The following is a 20219-nucleotide window of genomic DNA, read 5'->3' as shown; positions in this document are numbered from 1 at the left end:
CAACACAAAAGAGGGCCTTCACCAGGACCTGACCACGCTGGCACCCTCATCTCAGCCTTTTAGCCTCCAGAACTGTGATAAATTAAGTTCTGTTGTTTATAAACCATTCTCTCTGCAGTATTTTGTTATAGCAGCCCAAATGGAAATGGACTATGATGTCAACTAAATATGTTTGCTTATCTTTTTTGAGGGGAAGCCATCTTTATAACTGTAGGGAATAGGCTCAACCCATATATTTTCTTTTTCTTTTCGCAGTTGGAGTGAAAGGGAGTTATTTTTAGTTTTAAAATACTACTTTCCATAAAAATCACCCATTTTCAGAGACTTGATTATCACAGATGAACAACTGGGGAGAAGGTGGCTTCAACAGACGGGAGGTGATGAGCCCGCTGCCGCTGTGGTGTGGCTTGATTCGATGTTTTTCCGCACTGAGGCACTGATCTGGTCACTGGAGGCCAGGAGGCCACAGGTATGACAGGTTGGTGATTCACATTCTGTCATATTTCAGATTTTCAAATACTTCATATTTCAGAATATTTCGGATTCTCTGTAACTTCCCAGTTACAAAGTCTTCAGGACTCCTCTGATTCCTTTTTTCCTGTTCTCCTTCCTGCCCCTGACCTTTTTTTATGGCTCCATGTTCTCGTTAAACCTAAGTTAGTTTCCGTTGTAGGTAAGCAACCCTCTTGCTTTCTGTGACATAAAAACCAAGAGCCAGACTACTAAAACATGAAGTGTCAACCAGAACTGCCCCCTTACCTTCCTCTCTCACCTCTACACACATACACACACCTCCCACACACACAATCTCTCTCTCTCACACACATCCCTTCTGTATTATCATTCTTCTTCACAGTGTGATCACCAAAACCAGGACTCACCAATCATACTCATCAATCATACTGAACATATATAATGAGTACAACGAGAATACTGGTTTGACTTGGATAGATTCTGGTATAGTCAAAATGGACTGGACTAAAAGGGGCTTTGAGTCAGAAACTCACCTCTTCTTCAACAGAGATGTTTTGGGTGCAAAGCTAGCGAGCTGTTTGTAAAGGCAAAGACAGTGCTTCTCATCTGGAAGCCCCTTATGGGTATAGGATTTTATGTATGGAAAACATTTGGAGATCCTCTCATGGAATTTTCTCATTTTACACATGAGGAAATTAAGCTCCAGAGATGTAAAATGACTTCTCTGAAGTCACACAGCTAGTTGGCAGCCTACCTTTTGAGTACTCGGGTCTCTTGGCTCTCACCTTCTAGATTCTTTTCAACTCTCCACACTTTTGGTTATAGGTCATTTTTATTTGTTATTTTTTGTTGATTTTGGTTATTCATGTCTTGTTATTGTTGTTTGATTGTTGTTGTAGTTATACAATGATATTATAGAATTAATGTGTATTTCCCCTTCAGTTTTCATGAATTTTATATTGGTTTCTTGAAGCAAATAGGGGAGAAAAAAGGTATTAATTACAGAAATGCTCATTTTAGACCTGAAATTGCTTCTAAAATATCTTCTGTTCATTCTTTTAATTTTAAAACTGTATAGTGAGATACAAAAAAAATGAAACTATTTTATTGTATGTGTGTGTGAGGGGGACATGTATTAACATCTGATTTTGATGTTAAACTAAAAATATTCCAAAGGTCTACATCTTCTTTGGTCCAATACCAGAACAATAAATATAATTTTTAAAAATCATTCTCTCCTTAGTATTTTGCCAACATCATTCTGACTTTATCTAAAACAAAGCAACATCATAGTGATTAAGGAAATTTTTAATTTTATTATGATTTTAAGTTATAATGTATTTTCCTAGTCAGATATTTTAAACAATGACCAAATAATTGTTGCTTCTAAAATAAATTTCCTATATTTAACTGGATTTCCCCTCCATTCAACTCATTCAGTGATGTCATCAGCTTAAGCAAGATCTCCTAGACCACTTGGCTGGTTCCACAACTATCTCAGTGATCCAAAGGGGAAAAGGAATGAATTACCAGAAAGAATGCTTTGATTTTAAATAACATTTTATTCACTGAAATGAAAAAATGCAGGAAACACATAAACTTTGAATAAAGGTTTCCATTTTTTAAAGTTTTTTTTTCTAAAGTATGCTGAGGCTCTAGAATCAAAAAGATATTGTCTTCTTCTTATCTAGCTTAGCAAGAATAATGGCTCCAGTTCTCATCTAAGTATTTTTAAAGGGCACACAAACTCACACACCACACAAAAGTAAGTACTTTTTCCAAGAAGCATGTATCATATTGTTATGTATGTGTTTGTTTTATCAGTCATTTTTAAAGGTCATTTAAAATCTAGTATCTAAATGATGGAGGCAACAAAGAGCAAGTAGATTCGAGAGAAGCCAGAACTCCACAATGGTTGAAAGAAAGTAGGAAAATATAGTTTTTATATTTCCAACTATTTCATCTTAGAACTAGAATAACAATGAGGGAGAGTAAGTTATTGACAATGACAGAAAAGAAATACTCTTTTACAGCGGCAAATATATTTTCAGTTCCCATCTAGAAAACATTGCTACTTGATAAGAAAATGGGGTGACAGCTCTTAGGAAAGGGGAATTTCAGGGTGGAAAGAGGATTATTTTTTCAAATTTGAAATTTATTTTTGATGACTTTTTTTAATCAGTTTTAGATTTATTTTTAAATATTTATTTATTTTTGGCTGCTTCAGATCTTAGTTGCAGCATCTGAGATGTTTTATTGGGGGTATGCTGGCTTAGTTGCCCCATGGCATGTGGGATCTTAGTTCCCTGAGCAGGGATCTTAATTCCCTGAGCATCCCCTGCATTGGAAGGCAGACTCTAAACCACTGGAGCATCAGGAAGTCCCTAGATGTGTTTTTAAAACTACAAAGATAAAACACAGACTTCCCATATATTCCATACTCAGTTTTCCCTACAACTTACATTAGTATATTTGTCACAGTTGACACATTATTATTAACTAAAGTTCAGATTTTGCTGATTTCCTTAGTTCTCTCTTTAAAAAAAATCCTTTATATACTTTTCTATTCTAGAATACTACATTAATTTTAATTATCATGTCTCTTTAGGCTTCTATTGATTGTGATAGTTTCTGAAGACTTTACTTATGTTGGCTTTGAGAGTTTTGAGGAGTACTGGTCAGGTATTTTGTTAAAAGTCTGATTTATCTGATATTTTCTCTTGGTTAGATCGGGGCTATGGGTTTTGAGGAGGAAGATCAAAGATGCTATTTTCATCACATACTATCAACATGACTCATCAGTGTTGATGTCAGCTTTGATCTCCTTGCAGAGGTCATGTTTGTCAGGTTTCACTAATGAAAATTTACTTTCTCCTTCTTTCCATACCGTCCTCTTTGGAAGGAAGTCATTATGAATAGTCCTCACTTAAGGAGGGAGGAATTATGTTCTACCTTCTTGAGGGCAGAGTTTCTATGTAACTTGGACATCTGCACCATGGATTTGGCCATTCTCCCCATTTGCTTATTTAAGTCAATCACTTTTTTATATTAGTATGGACTCATGAATATTTATTTTAAACTTTGGGTTATCATCTAAAACTATTTTACTTTGTTGCTTAGTTTTGGTCACTAGGAGTTCTTTCAGATGAGTCCTTGGACTTTAATACACTCATGCAATTCCAGGTTCTTATTGCTGTTGTTAGAGCATTTCCTTATTTTCTGGCACAATAGATGCTACAGCTTCATCTTTTATGTTTCCTGCTCTAGCCCCAGCCATTTCTCCAAGAACTCTGGTTCCTTCACTGGAGCATGATATTAGAAACCAAGATCTGGGCACCAGGGAGTACTCACTGCTTCTAAACCCACTCAGCTGAGAAACAAGGAAATACATGTGTGTATGCTAACGCTTGCTAACACCCCATATGTATAATTATTTCTACATGCAACCATCTGTATCTGTACTATGCTAAACGTGAGTTCATAGTGATGTCTCCCATTCTAATCCATTTCCACATGAATCATTCTATCCTCTTCCCCTTGCTCATCTGTAAACTCCCACTTCAACAGTGAGAAACCTGGCTCCCATCATCTGCATCCATTTACTAAATTACTCAATTCCAGTATACATGTAGAGTGGTACCAGAATTGTTAACCTGTATTCCCATGGGAAACAACTCTATCAACTATAGTGCAGTAATTATCTACAGTTCCTTTTGCTTTCAGCCTTACAGATTCAACTCATTCTAAAGTTACTTAGGTCAGCACATTTTCCCCTCTACTCTCTTCAATGAGATTGTTTCATACATTTTTAATATAGCTAGATTGTTCCGTCACATTTTATAATTTCCTCCTGGGATCCTCTGACCTCCTAAGTGATTATTTATTTACATATTATCAAACAAAATAACAAATTTTATTCTCAACAAACCAGTCAATCCTAAAGGAAATCAACCCTGCATATGCATTGGAAGAACTGACGCTGAAGCTCCAATACTTTGGCCACCTGATGCAAGGAGCTGCCTCCTTGGAAAAGACCCTGATGCTCCAAAAGATTGAAGACAGGAGGAAAAGGGGACAATAGAGGATGAGGTGGTTAGATGGCATTACCAATTCAATGGACATGAGTTTGAACAAACTCCAGGAGATAGTGAAGGACAGGGAAGCCTGGCATGCTGCAGTCCATGGGGTCATAGGGTCCAAAATGACTAAGCAATTGAAAATTCTCAACAAGGTGTAGAATGAGAGTGGGAAGGGGAGAAGCCACTGTTGGAACTTGAAAGGACAGGTACAAGGTTAGAGTTTTTCTTAAATTTCTGTCTAGTATCTGCTTAAAAATGGAAAATTTTTGAAAGCTAATATAATTCATTTTTTTAAAATGTATTGAAATCTTTGCTTACAATAAGGGACATGGTAAAAATCAAAAGAAACACAGCTCCTTTACACAATTAAGACATAGATTTTTCTAGGAGCTTTCAGTAACTTTATAGAATATTCCTACTTGTAAAATGAGAATAAAAAGTTTCTCATCCAGACTAAAAATTTATAGTAGTTGATAGTATTCTGCCATTCAATGGTAAAAATTTAACCACTACTTTAATTTGAAACCCTGGTGATTACTAACAAGAAATTATTTCTATCTAGCAACCTGGAATCCTTGGACATTTTAAGTCCTTACAGTATCCAAATAGTTACCAGTATATACCTAGATTTATTCTTAAACATGTGGGAGAATTTAGTGACCATTCACGGAAGATTCATTGTGACTGTAATAAAATTCCCCCAAAAAAAGAAAAAAGAAGGGAGGAAAAATCCTTTAACGTTTAAAAAACAAATTTATTATCTCTGTAAGACTCCATAAATGTCATTTATTTACTAACATATAATTACAGACTCCCAAGGATACAGTTTAAACTCTTGCTGGATCATGTATTTATTGAATATTCAGAAAAGGAGACATCAAGAGTAAATTCAAGTCAACCTTTCAGGAGTAAAATGTGCCCAAGGACCTTTTGAGAGTTTTTTTAAGGAAACTAGCATTTATCAACAACTCATTCCTACTCAACACTTCATATGTAATGTAATTCACAAGTCTAGTCTCTGTAGTAAACACAGAGAAGAAAGTTATGTTTGAGACCATGAATGAGTATTTCTTCCAAATACTGTCAATAGTTTCTTCTTCGCCATTACTCTAATTCAAAAATGAAATATCTGGAAGTATGAAAACTAGAATTTCCTAGTTAAATATTCAGAGACAGTATATTGTTAAATCTTATTAAAAGCTCATCTTTAATAATTTCCAAAAAATTTAAAGATACAATAAGAACATCTATTTCTTTCCTTCACAGACTCCCAAGAATATTCAGTAAGTAATTCTATAAACAAATCACTATGCTTTTCTACTGATGTAAATTTGCACTACCCTGCCCTATCCCAAAGGCTGCCTCAGATTCTAGCAGAAATAAGACAGGAAGTGAACTCATTCTGAGCAGGGAGAGAGACCAGAGCAGGAGGTAAGACTGGAGGCAAGGAGCGGGATAATGAGAGCTCAAACTCAAGGTGATGCTTTTAAAAAATATAATCTGAAAGGGTTTTTTGAGGGGGGTGAGTTACGGGAGAGATGTAAGCAATTTATCTAGACCACTGCCTTCATTAAGGGAGTCCTCTGCTATATAAGAAGGCACTTCAAAAACAAGCTCACAGAGAGAAACGTTCTTCCAACTAAGCCCTGCAATAATTACTGTATTGATTCACAGTACATTAGCACAAATAAATAGGTAAAATAATGAGGAATCAATAAAGTTTGACTTGAAAATTCTCAAATTCTAAAAACCCTAAACTGCTGGAGGAAGAGAAGAAAAGAATTGCCTATATACTCCCCCGAACACTGACGTTTCATCAATTCTGCCTCTCCACACATAAAATCAGGAGTCCCCTTGGTGTCAAATACCCAGAATCACAGCCAAAGAAGCAAGTGTCAACTCAGCAGGACTGACTGTCACACTCCTCAGAAACAGATCTCCCCAGTGCTTTGAGGGCTCACTTTATATAATAACTGATGAAGTCCACGGAGGCATAGCTGCCAAGAGATGGATACAGTAAGAAAGTCACAAAGCAGAGCTGGCTTTATTTGGAAGCACTTTGCCAGAATTCACACCAACCCAACACAGCAACTATTTATTCCCTCGGGGGAATATGAAGGAACTTTGGGAAAATATTTGCTCAAAGACACATATCGTTTCCATCTACAGTACTGGAAGTTGCTAGCAGAGATCTCAACAGAGAGCTAGGCTTGAGATTTAACCATTAAATCTGACTTTCAGTCTCCTAACTCAGAAATACAGGGGCTTAATAAAGTAATCTTTTTCATCTTCAGGGAAGTAATCCTATTGAGTTCAGCATGCCTGGGAGTTTACCTGTTTCCCTGAGGGTCGAAGGACTTAAGGTTAGATGGGTAATGCCACAGAATAAAGAGGAGCATCTTTGCAAAGGTTCATCTCCCAGTGTGTAAGATTAAAGACCAGGGAACTGCGGAGTACCCAGATAACCTACCTGCCACTCTGGTCTGAGGTCCATGTAACTGATCGCCCCTGGGGTTTGGTTCTGTATTGTATCCTTATGGCATGAGGAAAGTCAGTAGCTGTCTGAGCCCCTGTCTTCCTGATCTGTAAGCTCCAAGTGTCAGTGTCAAATAGGAGTTCCCCACAGCCAGGAGCCTGGCTGCAGCGAGCGTAATAGTCTAACTGCTCCCTCCAACGATCTGCAGGCAGAGCCATGACTTCATGTACAATCTGATTCCTGAGCTTGGGAGACCTTGTAAATTTTTCAATACCTGGCACAGCAGCAACATCCACCTCCTCAACCTTTAACACAGATAAATCACAGCAGTCCAACACTAGCAAAAATTCCTCACTCCCATGATTCCCTGTGTCACAGCAGTACTTTGAGCTAGAAATCCCAGAAGCCTGTTCCTGGTTGTCATGGTTACCATCTTTACCAGAAGTATCTTTTTCACCTTTACCACAGATTACAAAATCATTATATCCTATTTTAGATGAGAAGGTCTTTGTATTTGTCACAGGAATCTGGCAGGGTTCAGGCATCCTAAATTTGCAGGCTTCATTTGACTCTGATGGGCAGGCTACCTCGGTGGAACTACTCCGTTTCTTGAATCTGTTTCCAGACTCGAGGAAAAGCACTATGGTGCCTCCAATGACTTGACTTTCAAAATCCACATCTAAATCCAGTACATAGTGTTTCACAAGTATGTGGCTGGTGTTGGCCACGAGAGGCAGGTCATCTCGAGAGGGATCCAGCTTTATGTCCATGGTAGTACTGTTCAAGAATTTCGGTAAAATCTCAGAAGGGGCTTCCTATTAGTCCCAGTCTTCCAGAGTCATAAATGGCTGCTTTCCAAAAAACACCTGATGTCACAAACTGGGGTTCCACAACTTTCATCCCCTGGTAAAGAAGAAAAACACAATCAGACAAAATCCCAAATAAGATCCTTTGCTCCTGCAACTGCTGCTTCTGCAAGTTGATTACCTCCTTAAATAATTCCACAGTGTAGTAGAAGCTCAAGGCTACAAGGCAGACTAATCTTTTGGGCTGACATCAAACTACATTATGGATTTCTAAAAATATTTCAGTTATCAGTGGAATAAAAGAGGCCTCCACAAAACCAGAAGAATCATGTTCCTAACTATTGTAGAACAGTCCTTGTCTTGGAAAAGAACGACTGTTGGGCAAAAATGTAACTGAGCATCACTGTACCCCTTGTTTTAAAAGATATTAAATGTATTTTTAATTTTGTGCATCAGAAAAAAAGTGATTGTTTTTCTACTGTGATTCTAAGTAACAGATGTGAATGAAGGCTAAATGGCCTCATACGTTTTATTCTTTGAGAATAATAATTTAATACATACAATGTAACTCCAGGGATTAATGTACTTTTCACATTAGGACTATTCTCATATCAGCACTTCCAGTAAATTACAGGAAAATGAGCCAATTTACCAGGAGTGCATTCGAAGTATTCCTTTGAGATTGTTCACAGAGATTTTTCAAATTTATAGTTAAATACTCAAGGTATATCATTACATCTTAATAGCTGAAAACCCATTAACATTCTGGATAATAGCCTTCTTGTGGCAAACAAAAAGGTCTTCTCATTGGAAAAAAAAAAAAGTATGCAAATACCTATAAAAGGAAGGAGAGAAATTAAAATGTAGAAACAGATGTTGTAATAAAATACCCAAGTTCTTCGTAAAAGTTCTGAATCAAAATGTAGTCTTATTTTAGAACAGCGATCCAACTAAAAGAAAAATTATTTTAAATTATTTCAGTCCCTGTTGTGTACCTAATTTCTTTCAACATATTTTAACCAAAAAATGAAAAAAAAATGGCAGAGGAAAGGAAATGAAAACTCTGACAAAGCAGATTTACTTAAAATCACTTTTGTATTTCTAAATATCAAGAGGTATTCTTTCATCAACTACAAAACAACATTACTTGTTTGACTTTTCAAGTAAAATTGAGCCCTCCCTTTTTATTGTTTAAGTCCTCCTCACTTTCCTTCTAACTTTATCTGCTAATCTCCTAGATTATTTCCTTTCCTTCTAGAATCTTATTTCAACAATTAAACCTATTGAATTTTCATTTTCTACCTCCCTACAAGCTATTTCCTCATCAAAATCTCACCTAGCCTTAAAAGGATCTGGCTTCTGGCAGACTTGTACAGTCTAGTTTCAAGCTATTTTCCTTGTCATGGAGACCACACCCCCTTCAAATCCTTGTCCTCTAGTCAAAGGGCATACTCAGGACTCCTCTGGTGGTCCAGTGGTTAAGATTCCAAGCTTCCACTGCAGGGGCCTCCGGTTCGGTCCTTGGTCAGGTAACTAAGATTCCACAGGACTCAATGGTGTGGCCAAAAAATAAAGGCCTGCTCAATCCACTGCTCCCTAAAGATGACCTGACACCTTACCTCCATGCTTTCTGGACTACTATGTCATGCCTGGAGTGCTCCTGGCTCCCACCTTCCATATCCATCTCCCAAATCTATTCTCCCTCCACATAGTTTAAGTGCAGTTGCCTCCTGAAACCCTTCCTGCTCCCTTCTCTCCCTCCCTCCCCCCACCAAACTGTGAGTGTTCATATACACTTTGACTTTTAGAATGATAAGAACCGAGAGTAATCAGGGATGTAAAAGAATAGTCTGAGATCACTTTATGGAGAAGCTGGCACACACACTCTGGGCTCCCAGGTGCTGCTAGTGGTAAAGAACCTGCAGGTGCTGTTAGTGGTAAAGAACCCATCTGCAATGCAGGAGCCACAGAAGAAACAGTTTGATCCCTGGGTTTGGAAGATCCCCTGGAGGACGGCATGGCAACCCACTCCAGTATTCTTGCCTGGAGAATCCCATGGACAGAGGAGCCTGGTGGGCTACAGTCCATAGGGTCACACAGAGTCAGACACGACTGAAGCGACTTAGCACACATGCATGGCACACACTTTAGTTCTAGGAAAGTCAAAGGGCAAAGGAAATAAGCTAGGGTATTTTCCTTTCAGCGTGAGAACTGAAATTGTCATATTATTTATAATAAACTTCAGTAAAGCTACTGGCTATATTTATGTAATTAGAAACAACAGATTGTTAAAACTTGACCCTGCTGGATTTTGGAGTTGCTATAATGTACTATTTTGTTGATTGGGCTATTAAAACATTGTTTTTTGTTTAATTAAAAAATTCCTGGACACACATAAGGAAAACTCTGAATCAACTAAGAAAAGGGTTAACTTGGTGGCTGTCTAAACTATGAAATTTGAAAAAAAATACATTAGAATTTGTAATAATATAGATAAAACCATTTATTATCTAATAATAGAGTCCTGATGTGAAAGTTAATATAATTTAACAAGAAAATATGTTGTGTAGAGTGGTTTTCACCACTTTTGTCCCTGGTGGCTATCCCTAGGCTACCTTAGAGCCCTGTCCATCCAAGACTGTTAATGCCACTTTGTCTGTCAACCTAACTGGAAATCTTTTGGTCCTCTTTATGAGATTTTTAAAAAACTGAAGTGCATTTGATTAAAAATATTATATATAAGCTATAGGTGTATAACACAGTGACTCACAATTTCTAGAGGTTATACTCCATTTATAGTTATTATAAAATATTGGCTATATTCCTTATATTGTACAATATATCCTTGTAGACTATTTTATACAAAATAGTTTGTACCTCTTACTCCTTTACCCTTATGTGCCCCTTCCCCTTCCCTCTCCCCACCCGTAACCACCAATTTGTTCTTTATATCCATGAGTCTGCTTTTTTTGTTGTTATATTTACTAGCTTGTTGATTTTTTCAGATTCTACATATAAGTGATCTCTCACAGTATTTGTCATTCTCTGTCTGACATTTCACCTAGAATTATACCCTCAAAGTTCATCCATGTTGCTACAAATGGCAAAATTTTTATTCTTTTCTATTGCTTCATAGTACTCCATTGTGTACATATATATACACCACATTTTCTCCCATTCAGTAGACTGTCTTTTCATATAGATAGATAGATACATACATACATACATACACACACACCGCATCTATTCATCTGTTGATGGACATTTACATGGCTTCCATATCTTGGCAAGTGTAACAATGTTAATTAGAACACTGAGGTGCATGTATCTTTTCAAGTAAGAGTTGTCTTTTTGGATATATACCCAGGAGTGCAATTGCTATGGTTGTTCTATTTTCAGAATTTTGAGAAACTTACATACAGTTTTCCACAGTGGTTACAACAATTTACACTCCCACCAACACTGTGCAAGTTTCCTTTTCTTCACATTCCAGCCAATGCTATTTGTGTTCTTTTTGATGACAGCCATTCTGCTAGGTGTGAGGTGGTCTTTCATTGTGGTTTTGATTTGCATTTCCCTGATGATGATGAGTGATGTTAAGCATCTTCTCTTGTAATCATGTTGCTTGTTTTTTATGTTGAACCATATGAACTGTTTATATATTTTGAATATTAACGCTTTATTGGTCACATCATTTGCAAACATTTTCTCCCATTCAGTAGGTTGTCTTTTCACTTTGTTGATGGCTTACTTTGCTATTTAAAAGCCTTTAAGTTAAATTAGGTCCCATATATTTATTTTTGCTTTTATTTCCTTTGTTTGGGAGATAGAGCCAAAAAAATATTGCTATGATTTATGTCAAAGGGTGTTCTACCATGTTATTTTTCTAGCAGTTTTATGATTTTAGGTCTTACATTTAGGTCTTTAATCTATTTTATTTTTTGGAATAGTGTTAGAGAAGGTTCTAATTTCATTCTCTAACATGTAAATGTCCAGTTTTCCCACCACAATTTATTAAAGAGACTGTCTTTTCTCCCTTGTATATTCTTGCCTCTTTTGTCATTGATTAATTGAATATAAGTGCATTACTTTAGTTCTGGGCCTTCTACCCTGTTTCATTGGTCTATATTTTGCTTTTGGCCAATACCACTGTTTTGATTACTGTAGCTTTGTAGTATAGTCTGAAGTCAGAGAGTATGGTTCCTCCATCTCTGTTCTTCTTTCTCAAGGTTGCCTTGGCTTTTGGGGATCTTTTGTGTTCCCATACAAATGTAAAAATTTTTTGTTCTAATTCTGTGAAAAATACCATTGGTATTTTGATAAGGATTGCATTAAACCTGTAGATTTCTCTGGATAGTATATCATTCTAACAATATTGATTCTTCCAATCCACGAACATTTGCTTGTGTCATCTTCAATTTCTTTCAGCATAGGATTTTCTATGAATAGTATCATGTAACCTGCAAACAGTGACAGGTTACATTTTTTCAATTTGTTGATGCAGTGTATTACACTGATTGATTTGTGGATATTGAAAAATCCTTGCATCCTTGGGGTAAATCCCACTTGATCAGGGTATATGATCCTTTTAAAGTATTGCTGGATTTGGTTTGCAAATATTTTGCTGAGGATCTCTGCATCTATGTTCCTCAGTGATATCAGTCTGTAATTATCTTTTTGTGTGTGTGCATGCTTAATCACTCAGTCCTATGTGACTCTGTTGAAATCCCATGGACTATAGTCTGCCAGGCTCCTCTCTCCATGGGATTTCCCAGGCAAGAGAATACTAGAATGGGATCTTCCTGACCCAGGGATTGAAGCCATGTTTTCTGTGACTTCTGCATTGCAGGCCGATTCCTTACCTGGTAACTCAGCTGGTAAAGAATCTGCCTGCAATGCAGGAGACTCCAATTCGATTCCTGGGTTGGGAAGATCTGCTGGAGAAGGGATAGGCTACCCACTCCAGTATTCTTGGGATTCCCTGGTGGCTCAGATGGTAAAGAATCCACCTGCAATGCAGGAGACCCAGGTTCAATCCCTGGGTTGAGAAGATACCCTGGAGAAGGGAATGGCTACCCACTCCAGTATTCTAGCCTGGAGAATTCCATGGACAGAGGAGCCTGGTAGGCTACAGTCAATGGAGTCACAAGAGTCAGACATGACTGAGAGACTTTCACTTTTCCTTACCTGCTAAGTATTTGGGTGTGTGATATCTTTATCTCGTATCAAGGCAATGCTGGTTTCATAGGATGAATTTGGAAGTGTTCTTTCCTCCACAATATTTTGAGAAGGATAGGTGTTAACTCCTCTCTAAATATTTGGTAGAATTCACCTGTGAAGCCATTTGGTCCTAGACTTTTCCTTGTCAGAAGTTTTAAAATTACTTATTCAATTTCATTACTGGGAATTAGTTGATTCAAATTTTCTGTTTCTTCTGGTTCAGTCTGAGGAGACTGTATGTTTCTAAGAATTTGTCCATTTCTTCCAGTTTATCCAGGTTATTGGCACAGAGATGGTCACAGTAGTCTCATGATCTTTTCTATTTCTCTGGTGTCAGTTGTAACTTCTTTTTCATTTCTGGTTTTATCAACTTGGGCCCTCTCTTTTTCTTGATAGGTCTAGTTTATCAACTTTGTTTATCTTTTCAAAGAACTAGCTTCTAGTTTCATTGGTCTTTTCAATTGTTTTAGCTTCTATTTCATTTATTTCTGCTCTCATCTTCATTTCTTTCCTTCACTATCTTTGGGTTTTATTTGTTCTTCTTGCCATAGTTCCTTTAGGTGTAGGGCTTAAGGTTTTATTTTGCTTTGTTTTTCCTATAAGTTATGATATAATTTTTCCCAGGTTCATTGAGATATAATTCATCAACATTTTATTTTTTCCTTTCTCTTTTCTTTCCTGAAGTATAATTAATCTACAATGTCGTGTTACTTTCTACAACACAGCAAAGTGATCCAACGCACACACTTTTATATTCTTTTCTTTATGGTTTACCATAGGATATTGAACATATTTCTTCTGAACTATATGAATATAGTGCTATACAGTAGGTCTTGGTTGTTCATCCATTCTATATATAAAAGTTTACATCTGTTATAGGGATAGGTTGTTTATTTCAGATTTTACTATTTCCTGAGGTAAGCTTGTATCATTATACAATGCCCTCTGAGAACTGCTTTTGTTATGTCCTATAGGTTTTGGAATGTCTTCATTCTCATTTGTCTCTAGATTTTTCTTTTTTTAATTTCCTCTTTTATTTCTTCAGTGAGCCACTGGTTGTTCAGCAACATATATATAAAATTGTTTTAAGTTGCTGATCTCTTAATTTCAAATGCATTTTAGTAACCCAACATTTGTATTCTTCTCCCCTCATGATTACTATTTTTGATTATCATTGTGCTTAGTTGCTCAGTCGTGTCTGACTCTTTATGACCACATGAACTGTGGCCCACCAGGCTCCTCTGTCGAGGGGATTCTCAAGACAAGAACACTGGAATGAATAGCCATTCCCTTCTCCAGTGGATCTTCCCAACCCAGGGATCAAATCCAGGTCACCTGCATTGCAGCCAGATTCTTTACCATTTAAGCCACCAGGAAAGCCCATTTTTTATATCATATTTGAAATCTAATTGTTTTGTGTTGCCTTAACTGCTTATTGTAGATACAGATGATTTTACTAGTTTTGTCTTTAACTTTCCTAGTAGCTTTGTGCATGGATGATTTCCTACCTTTATAGTATGTTTGCCTTTATTGATGAGTTTTTCATTTTGTAATTTTACTTGTTTCTAGTTGTCGCCTTTTCTTTCTCATCTAGAGAAGTTCCTTTAACATTTGTTGTAAAGCTGATTTGGTGGTGCTGAATCCTTTTAGAGGATGCTTGCCTGTAAATGTTTTGATTTCTCCATAAAATCTGAATGAGAGTCTTGCTGGGTAGAGTATTCTTGGTTGTAGGTTTTTCCCTTTCATCACTTTAAATATATCATGTCATTCTCTTCTGGCCTGCAACATTTCTGCTGAAAAGTCAGCTGATAGCCTTATGGAAGTTCCCTTGTATATTACTTATTGCTTTTCACTTGCTGCTTTTAATATTCTCTACTCTTAAATTTTGTCATTTTAGTTACAGTGTGTCTTGGTGTGTTTCTCTTTGGGTTACTCCTATATGGAACTCTCTCGGCTTCCTGATGACTGTTCCCTTTCAGCTATTATGTATTCAAATATGTTCTCAGCCTTTTGCCTTCTGAGACCCCTATAATACAAATATTAGTGCACTTACTCTCAGAGATCTCTTTAACTGTCTTCATTTCTTCTTTTTCTTTTATCTGCTCAATGTCAGTGATTTCCTCTACTCTGTCTTCCATCTTGCTGATCCCATCCTCTGTATCATTAAGTCTACTGTTGAATCCTTCTAGTATATTTTTCATTTCACTTATTGTATTCTTTATCCTTGTTTGGTTGTTCTTTATACTTCTCTTTGTTAAACATTTCTAACTTTTCCCTTTGTAAATCCATTCTTCTTTCAAGTTCTTTGATCATATTTGTGATGATTACTCTGAACTCTTTCTTGGTTAGATTACCAATCTGGAGACTTCACTGAGTTTTTCTTGAGTTTTATCTTATTCCTTTGTCTGGAATATGTTTCTCTGATGCCTCATTTTGCCTAAGTTGCTGTCTATATTTTTACTTATAAGGTTAATTATGTTTCTTGACCCCCAAAAAGTAGCCTTCTGTAGGAGCAGTCCTGTGTCCTAGTAGTGCATCCTCCTCTCATCATCCAAGCTGTATGTTCTAGGGGTTGCCCCATGAGGGCTGTGTGGGTCCTTCTGTTGTGGTAGGCTATGTAGGTGGTCTAGTAGTCTTTGTTGGCCCTAATCCACTTGATTGCCAGGCCCTGTGCTTGTGTGGAGGCTTCTGGCAGATGGTTGGCTGGGCATGGTCACAAAATGACTGATTGCAGAACCCCAGGGGACTCTGGGGATAGTGCAGAGTCAGGGTTCAGAAGATTCCAGGGCTGTTGATTCCCTACTGATGGATGAAGCCACGTCCTGGGATTAGTGTTGGACTATTGGCTCACAGAGCTGGGTCCTGGAGTCTGCCTACACGGCCCAGGGATCCCAGAGCTGGTGTCAGATCACTGGTGGGGAACGGCTAGTTCTTGACACAGGGGGTATAGTGTCTGGGATGTTCCAAAGCTTGTGTTTATGTGCCAATAAGCAGGGACAGGACCCAGCTGGTTTCAGGGCAGAGTCTGGCCTGCTCTAGGCAGGCTGGGTCCATAGGCTGTGAGATCACAGTTTTCTTGTATCTGGTGATTTGTATCTGGTGGGTGGACCTGGGTCCTGGCCTCTGGTGGGCAGGACAATACCTAGAGGCACATACAGAGGTGGCTGTGGATTCAGGAACTCTTCAGGCAGTTCATCTGCTGAGAAGTGGGTCTGTATTCCAAACCAGTTCATTGTTTCACCGGAGATGCTCCAGCACAGGTGCCTATAAACTGTTGGGTGGAGCCAAGCCTTGCAGCTAATGAGCTAGAGGAAGGGTTTCACAATGTTGCCTACCAGTACCAGTATCCACACAATAGCAGCTCCCCAGTATGGGTGACACCAATGTCTATGTCCCCAGGGTCAGCTGCAGCTACCCCTGCCTTTCTGAGAGACCTCCAAAACCATGGGTACATCTGGTCCAGGCTTCTATCAAATTACTGCTTTTCCGCTGGGTCCAAGAGCATATGAGATTTTATGTAGTAAATACTTTAAGAGTGAAGTTTGTTTCCCACTAGTCCTTTGGGATTCCTGAAATTAAGTCCCACTGGTCCTCAATGCCAAATGCTCTGGAGGCTTGTCTTCCTGGAGCAGGAACCCCAAACTGGAGAGCCCAATGTGGGTCTCAGAATACTCACTCCTGTGGAAGATCCTCTGCACTACAATTATTCTCCAGTTTGTGGTTATAGGAGCTGATTATATTATGAATCTGTCCCTCCTACCCATATCATTGTGGGTCCTTCTTTATATCTTAAGTTACAGAAGATCTTCTCTGATAGGGTCTGATCTTTTTCAGTGATGATTGTTCTGAAAATAGTTGGAATTTTGGTGTGGTCATGAGAGGAAGTGAGCTCAGGGTCTTTCTACTCCATCATCTTGGCCCCCATCTATAAACATCTTTCAGTGGATTCTTGAGTATACTCCATAGACAGGCAATTCTAAACCTTATCTTCTTTTAACTTTCCAAATCCATGCCTGATGACTCATTCTCGGTTGATTAATTTGTTCTCCTACCTAACTGTGATGATTTTGAATCCCTGAAACTCCATTATACCTCAAGGATTTCCAGTTCTCTATAATTAGTGCCCTCTTTCTGATTCAGAGGAAATATATTGCCTTTTCTAGATTCAGAGAAAACATAATAATCCCTTTTCACCAAAGCCAGTTCTTTCCCCCTGCATTCTAGCTTTTGGACCCTGAGAGAGAGAAATAAACAGAACTCTTCTTGCCAATCCAAATTCTGAACATACTGAGAAATAAGATAGGGTGTGGCAAAGGGAGACCAAAATATCACATTATTGATGAAAACTAAACTGAATGATATGACTTGGTGTGGAAGTCAAAGGTACCTAAAAACCAAATCCTCAAGTTAGATTGGTCACAGGCAATGATGGATCAGGTCAAAGCTCCCAAGAGAGCAGGTATCCTCAACAGGTAAGACTCAGGGCCTGGAGACATAAGAAAAACAGTCCTCTGTGGTCAGGGCTGCTGCCAAAAGCAAAAGGGAGGAACTGAGCTGAGCAGAGCACACCTAGTTTCTTCTTTCAAAATTTACCAGAATAAGTCACTCTACCTACCTTAAAGGAGAAGTAAAATGACCAGGAATGTTACAGTGATTAAGCTCCCTCCACAAGAAAGGAAACCTCAGAAATGGAAAAGAAGTATTTTTCCCAACACTATCCCCTTTCACTAATTTGGAATGTTGTTTCATTCGACATTTTTCTCTTGCCAACATTTGTCCCTCTCCATGCCTCCGTCACGATAATCACAATGCTGTGATCACTCACCTAGCCAGACATCCTGGAATGTGAAGTCAAGTGGGCCTTAGGAAGCATCACTATGAACAAAGCTAGTGGAGGTAATGGAATTCCAGTTGAGCTAATTCAAATCCTGAAAGATGATGCTGTGAAAGTGCTGCACTCAATATGCCAGCAAATTTGGAAAACTCAGCAGTGGCCACAGGACTGGAAAAGGTCAGTTTTCATTCCAATCCCAAAGAAAGGCAATGCCAAAGAATGCTCAAACTACCGCACAATTGTACTCATCTCACACGCTAGTAAAGTAATGCTCAAAATTCTCCAAGCCAGGCTTCAACAATATGTGAACCGTGAACTTCCAGATGTTTAAGCTGGTTTTAGAAAAGGCAGAGGAACCAGAGATCAAATTGCCAACATCCGCTGGGTCATGGAAAAAGCAATAGAGTTCCAGAAAAACATCTATTTCTGCTTTATTGACTATGCCAAAGCCTTTGACTGTGTGGATCACAATAAACTGTGGAAAATTCTGAAAGAGATGGGAATACCAGACCACCTGATCTGCCTCTTGAGAAACCTATATGCAGATCAGGAAGCAACAGTTAGAACTGGACATGGAACAACAGACTGGTTCCAAATAGGAAAAGGAGTACATCAAGGCGGTATATTGTCACCCTGCTTATTTAACTTATATGCAAAGTACATCATGAGAAACGCTGGGCTGGAAGAAGCACAAGCTGGAATCAAGATTGCTGGGAGAAATATCAATAATTTCAGATGTGCAGATGACACCACCCTTATGGCAGAAACTGAAGAGGAACTCAAAAGCCTCTTGATGAAAGTGAAAGAGGAGAGTGAAAAAGTTGGCTTAAAGCTCAACATTCAGAAAACTAACATCATGGCATCCGGTCCCATCACTTCATGGCAAACAGATGGGGAAACAGTGGAAACAGTGGCTGACTTTATTTTGGGGGGCTCCAAAATCATTGCAGATGCTGACTGCAGCCATGAAATTAAAAGATGCTTACTCCTTGGAAAAAAAGTTATGATCAACCTAGACAGTGTATTAAAAAGCAGAGACAGTACTTTGCCAACAAAGGTCCGTCTAGTCAAGGCTATGGTTTTTCCAGTGGTCATGTATGGATGTGAAAGTTGGATGTGAAGAAAGCTGAGTGGTGAAGAATTGATGCTTTTGAACTACGGTGTTGGAGAAAACTCTTGAGAGTCCCTTGGACTGTAAGGAGATCCAACCAGTCCATCCTAAAAGAGATCAGTCCTGGGTGTTCATTGGAAGGACTGATGCTGAAGCTGAAACTCCAGTACTTTGATCACCTCATGCGAAGAGTTGACTCACTGGAAAAGACTCTGATGCTGGGAGGGATTGGGGGCAGGAGGAGAAGGGGACGACAGAGGATGAGATGGCTGGATGGCATCATCAACTTGATGGACATGAGTTTGGGTGACCTCCGGGAGTTGGTGATGGACAAGGAGGCCTGGCGTGCTGCGATTCATGGGGTCGCAAAGAGTCGGACACAACTGAGCTACTGAATTGAACTGAACTGATGCCTCCATCCTATTACCAACGTTTCAAACACCTCCAAGGCCACCATTTTTTAAAACAAAGCATTGCAACATACACATATATCAAAACATTATGTTATACACCTTAAAGTAATATAATGTTATGTGTCAATTAAATCTCAATGAAACTGGAAAGAAAATAAGCAAACAAAAACCATATCTGGTCCTTCTGTCCATTTTAACTAGTCTACTTCATGGAATTCTCAAGCTGAAAAATTCCTTAAGGTTCTCTTCTAACACTCTAGTTTTACAAATAAAGATAATGACGTCCAGAGAGTAAAGCAATTTGCCCAACGTCAATTTCTGATGCTTTTTCACTTGCTGATACTTTTTCTTGAAATTCTCATCCTCCAGCTCTCATGATCATTTCCTTTACATTGTACAAGTCATAAATCAAATGCTAAGACTCTCTTCCATACCTCCACTCTACCTTTTTAAAAAAATTATTTTCTTTCAGTTTTGTGGACTAGAATCAATACAGAATATAATAGCTTTGGGGGAAAAAAGGAGAATTTTTAAGCAAACCCAGAAGACTCAAAAGATCACCATTACCTTTGCATGGTTTCCAGCCTAAGTTACGTATAATGTATAAGTCTACTAAAACCGTGTTGCTATTACACTTATTTCTTACTTGCCCTGGATTTATGAATCATCTAAATATTTCTCTGCAAGTAAATAACTCTCACTGGTATCAATCAGGGTCACAGTTCCACATTTAGGGAAGAACTGAACTGACTGTGGTTGCAAACGCATATATCTGGCCACCTCAAAAGGCCTCTCTCAGCAAATAG

At 38.3% G+C, this 20219-nt stretch overlaps 1 protein-coding gene across 8 annotated transcripts in view; it reads right to left on the bottom strand.

The window, feature by feature from the left end:
- Positions 1-20219, bottom strand: part of AOPEP (aminopeptidase O (putative)) — a 422219-nt gene that overhangs the window by 345569 nt on the left and 56431 nt on the right. For 7 of the 8 annotated variants that reach the window (XM_059889131.1, XM_059889130.1, XM_059889129.1 and 4 more), the window contains 1 exon segment: positions 7024-7932. The exons of the other annotated variant lie outside the window; for it this stretch is intronic. In XM_059889131.1, the coding sequence (XP_059745114.1) occupies positions 7024-7799 (776 nt within the window). In that variant the 5' untranslated portion in view covers positions 7800-7932. 8 annotated transcript variants of the gene reach the window in all.

Source organism: Bos taurus, chromosome 8 (assembly GCF_002263795.3).
Source record: "Bos taurus isolate L1 Dominette 01449 registration number 42190680 breed Hereford chromosome 8, ARS-UCD2.0, whole genome shotgun sequence".
NCBI classification, from domain to species: domain Eukaryota; kingdom Metazoa; phylum Chordata; class Mammalia; order Artiodactyla; family Bovidae; genus Bos; species Bos taurus.
The sequence above is the reverse complement of the archived record's forward strand: the minus strand, read 5'-3'. Positions and strand labels throughout refer to the sequence as shown.